General features: G+C 37.0%; 1 protein-coding gene across 1 annotated transcript in view; it reads left to right on the top strand.

Moving 5' to 3' along the window:
* Positions 1-4359, top strand: part of LOC101851660 (calcitonin receptor) — a gene marked incomplete at its 3' end in the record, with an annotated part of 130420 nt that overhangs the window by 100269 nt on the left and 25792 nt on the right. Inside the window, 1 exon segment of the mRNA XM_013085774.2 lies at positions 3146-3252. Within this exon segment, the coding sequence (XP_012941228.1) occupies positions 3146-3252 (107 nt within the window).

Genomic DNA, 4359 nt, shown 5'->3' with positions numbered 1-4359 from the left:
TCTCCCCCCCCTCTCTCTCTTTACCCCTCTTTCTTTTCTCTCTTTCTATCCCGTTAGACTTCTCTCTCTCACTCTCCCCCCCTCTCTCTCTCTCTCTCTTTCTCTCTCTCTCTCTCTCTCTCTCTCTCACTCTCTCTCTTTGCCTTATTTACCTTTTACCCTCCCCCCCTTCCCCCCTACCTCTCTCACTCTTATAACAGGCACTTACACACATATAAATAAACAAATGCTCAGTCACACAAAATTTTACAAAAAACTCACCTCATACTTTTCAGCTAAAAAAATCCTACTATAGACGTAGTATGCCATTAATTATTAAGACTTTCCCTATTACAATACCTCGAGACTCCCGTTTTCGAGTGGTTGGAGGGTACTATGGTGTGAATTGCTCCTTCTTTCCTATCAAATGTCTGTCGTCCTGAACTCTTTTTTCTGGGTTGGCTAATCTCTTGTAACGCCTATAATCTGCAGCAATTATGTAATTATTGCGTTGCAAGTTGCGTAAAACTTTTACTAAGAGTAAACCGTGGGTACAGAATTTCAGCTCGGTCAGTGACACACAGCGCATTCTAACACCTGCTCTCACGCACTGAAAAACATTATGACATAATAATCATCGTAACTAATTACTACAAAAATGCATTACTTCATTTTGTTAACAAAATGTGCGTCAGCTATTTTTGGATAGTCTTTTACAAGATACCATGAGCCTGTTCTCTGAAAGTCAACAATATCCAGGTCTACCGAAAACGACAGCTTGACGAGAGAAATTGTAGAACTAGTTTTCCTTCATTGAGATTCATTCTGGAATGCAACTTCGTGCTCAAGAAGTTCTCTTTACTAAGGCAAATCTCAGACCACGTTATTCTGTTCGCTAATGAGGATAAATTGTACGTGTCTGAGTACGTGTCAAGACGAAAGATAAAAAGATACTAACAATAAATTGAATATTTATTTTTAGTTTAGAAAACGCCACGAACCATAGCTATCAGTAAACTGGTGGTTTGCGGGTGTTCTGGTGTGATGTGCTCCTTCTTTTCTATCATATATATATCTTCCTTAAACAGTCTTCCTTTTTTTGTTTTGCTACGCTCTTGTAACACTTTTAATCTTCATAACTTACTTATATCAGGGTCCAGTTATGTTGCAAGTGCTGTAAAACACTAAGTAAAACTAAAACTAAAGATATTAGTGTCGAATTGAAAAGAGGAATATAGTATTGGAAAGATTGTAGAGAAATCAAATTTTAAAACTTAAGGGTAAAATTCAAATTGAACTGTCACTTTTTAAAATGTGTTATAGTGGTCTAGTTTGGATTGCTTTTTAAATTTATTTTTATTGTTCTTTTGGCTTTCTACGTAGTGATTGGTTCTTGAACACAAATCTTTTTAATCATTTAGTAGTAGTAGTAGTAGTAGTAGTAGTAGTAGTAGTAGTAGTAGTAGTAGTACAAGTAGTAATAGTAGTAAGAGGTGTAGTAGTAGTAGTAAGAGTAGTAGTAGTAGCAGTAGCTTAGTAGAAGTAGTACTAGTAGTATTTTATGATTATTGTCATTATTATTTATTATTATTATTATTATTATTATTATTATTATTATTATTATTATTATTATTATTGTCATCATCATTATCATTATTATCATATAGCTCTGTTTACCAAGTCTTTTTAGAACATTAAAGCCCAGTAATTGCAAGCAACATTGCGTCATTCAAAAACTATTTATGAAACTCATACAGGACTACATCAATGTAATTGTTTAGTGGTAAGCACTAATGTCAGTATTTCACGTCTGCATCGTCAAAATTTTAATCTGCTTGGCAGGGACAAAATGGACAAAGTGGGACACAACATTCAAACAGACAGAGAGAGATGCTTCATGATCTAACATTCTCACTCGATAATTGTACTCTCGTGTAGTGTGTACTACGGCGCAGGGAGCCTAAAGCTGGCAATCCATGAAAAACCGATGCGAACTTCGGGTGCGAATTTCGTGTACGAAATTCGGATGCGATGAAAAATGAGCCCTCCTTCCATATACCCGAAATTCATATCCGTCATTTCCGACTGAAATCACGGCACCAGTTCAGTCAGAGCAAGCACTCTACGTTGAAAACGAGATAATTTTGCTGTTAGAACTCCAGTTCCTACGAAAGCAGGCTTTAAATTGCTTCGCCCAGACTTGATGATGGTCCTTCCTTCATAAACTTTGCTTTCTTGGGTCGTTTTCTTTTCGAAGCTACGGTCCTATCATTACAGCGCTGGCTGATGTGGCTGTGGCACAGACAGTAATCTTAGGTTATAATAAATATATGTTAAAAGTTATAATCAGGGGCATTTAAGGAGGGGGTGGGGAGTAAGTGAAATGCTATTTTTGTTATTACATGATTTAAACGATAAATGATAGCATAGATAGATTACATAGACTCCTGAAAGTTTCACACAGACTTTTAAAAAATGTGGTTGCCATGGAAATGGCAGCCACCTTGAAAATGAACACCTCTTTTCAGTCTTAGTTTTAACACTTCTCTTTTGAACCAAGGAAATCAACATTTCGACGTTTTCCCACTTACCCAGTGCTCCCATGCTGCTTCGTTCCTTTGAAGTAGATTTGACGGGATATTAGCCCCGCCCACTTCACGAAGAATTCGGGTGCCGAAGAAAAAAGTTTCTCTCCCTCGTGCGAAACAAAATCTTCGCATGCGAATTTCGGACTCGGCCATGCGAAATTCCGATTTAAACAATGACAAAAAGGTTGGTGCGAAAGAAATAGTTCGCACGCGAAATTCGCACCCGAAATTGACATCGGGTTTTCTGGCATATGGAATGTCAGATTTACACAAGATAAGAGTCTCCGTTAAACCATTCTGCTCTGAATTCTTAAAAAGATCCGTGAAACTATCTCTAGTCACTTACAAATTCTTCTTCTCTCTCCATCAAGGTACATTTTCTCTTTCCTGACTGTCTTGAGTGGCAACCTTACTCTCATGATTTACATTACACAAAAACAACAACAACAACAACAGCAACAACAACAACAACAGCAACAACAACAACAACAGCAACAACAACAACAACAGCAACAACAACAACAGACGCAAAAGCAATAACAACGACTTGAGCAAAGCCTCCACTACTTTCTTTACAGCCCAAGCAGTCCGGAAGTGTGAAGAAAACGGCTCCTGGTGGGTGAACCCGCTAGTTGGTGAGGCGAAGAGCGACCACACCGCATGCTTGCACAACAGAACTGAACCGGTAAGTTCATTAACTCCTTTTTCATTAACTCGTTAATGTGACTCCTTAGTGCTGAGCAGATTAATGTCTTCGTGTGTAACGCATTGCGCATGAACGAAGCTACCAAATGAACTTGATTTACAACAAAAAAGAAAGAAAAAGAAAAAGAAAGAAAAGAACTAAATCCATTGGGTTGCAAAGACACTTCTTGTTGTAAGGTCGGTCCGAGTTTTTTACCTGATAGGACGATAAGTGCCTTGAAAATGTGCCATACTCTCGTCTCTGTCATTACATAGGTTGAAAATCATTTCGGATATACAGCACTTAGTAAAAGTATAATATCAATGCATTATTGCATACATATTCATCTAATACCATACATAATATGCTCCATAACTATATTTTATGGACATTTTAAGCACTATGCGCATATGCATGTTTAGGATTAGAGGTGTTTGTTTTGCTGTTGTTTTATTAACAAATGATTTATTATATTTGTATATAAATACCTGCGAAAGGTTGAATTAAACCTTGTTGTCTTCTCAAATGTTTTTGAAACAACACACCAGGTTCGCTCAGCAGCATTATTTTATCCAAGGATAAAAAGAGGTTGGAGCCAGGATGCATACCATCAGTGCAGTGAACGTATTCAAATTTGAATGGAACCTTTAAATAAACGTGACAAAAAGGCAAACGAAAACTGCTTTGTTTAAAGAAACCCATCAAAACGTATACATTTGCATTTCATCAGGTTTATAGCAACAATAAACAATGACTGGTTGACGATCCATGACAAATATTTGTGATTCTTGATGACTTTCCTAAACTATTCGTCATACAACTGTTTTCAAATATTTATCTGCAACGCACATTTGAAGAGATGTTATCAGGTCCATGAGGGAAGAATTGTGTTGGTTCATTGTAGCTCAGAGGAATACTCTGTTTTTAAATATTGATAGGCTGAACGCACCGCAAGCTGAAAACAGTGAAGATGTGTTCTATCATACAACAATGGAAACGGAAAAGTTAACTTTCAATTCAGCAGTGCGTTTTCCAATAATTATTCTACATGATTAATTTGCATCACACGAAATGTGAGTTTACAATGTTGCATCATGTCATAATTAT

The sequence above is a fragment of the Aplysia californica genome, unplaced genomic scaffold (genome assembly GCF_000002075.1).
Source record: "Aplysia californica isolate F4 #8 unplaced genomic scaffold, AplCal3.0 scaffold00405, whole genome shotgun sequence".
Lineage (NCBI taxonomy): Eukaryota > Metazoa > Mollusca > Gastropoda > Aplysiida > Aplysiidae > Aplysia > Aplysia californica.
The sequence above is the reverse complement of the archived record's forward strand: the minus strand, read 5'-3'. Positions and strand labels throughout refer to the sequence as shown.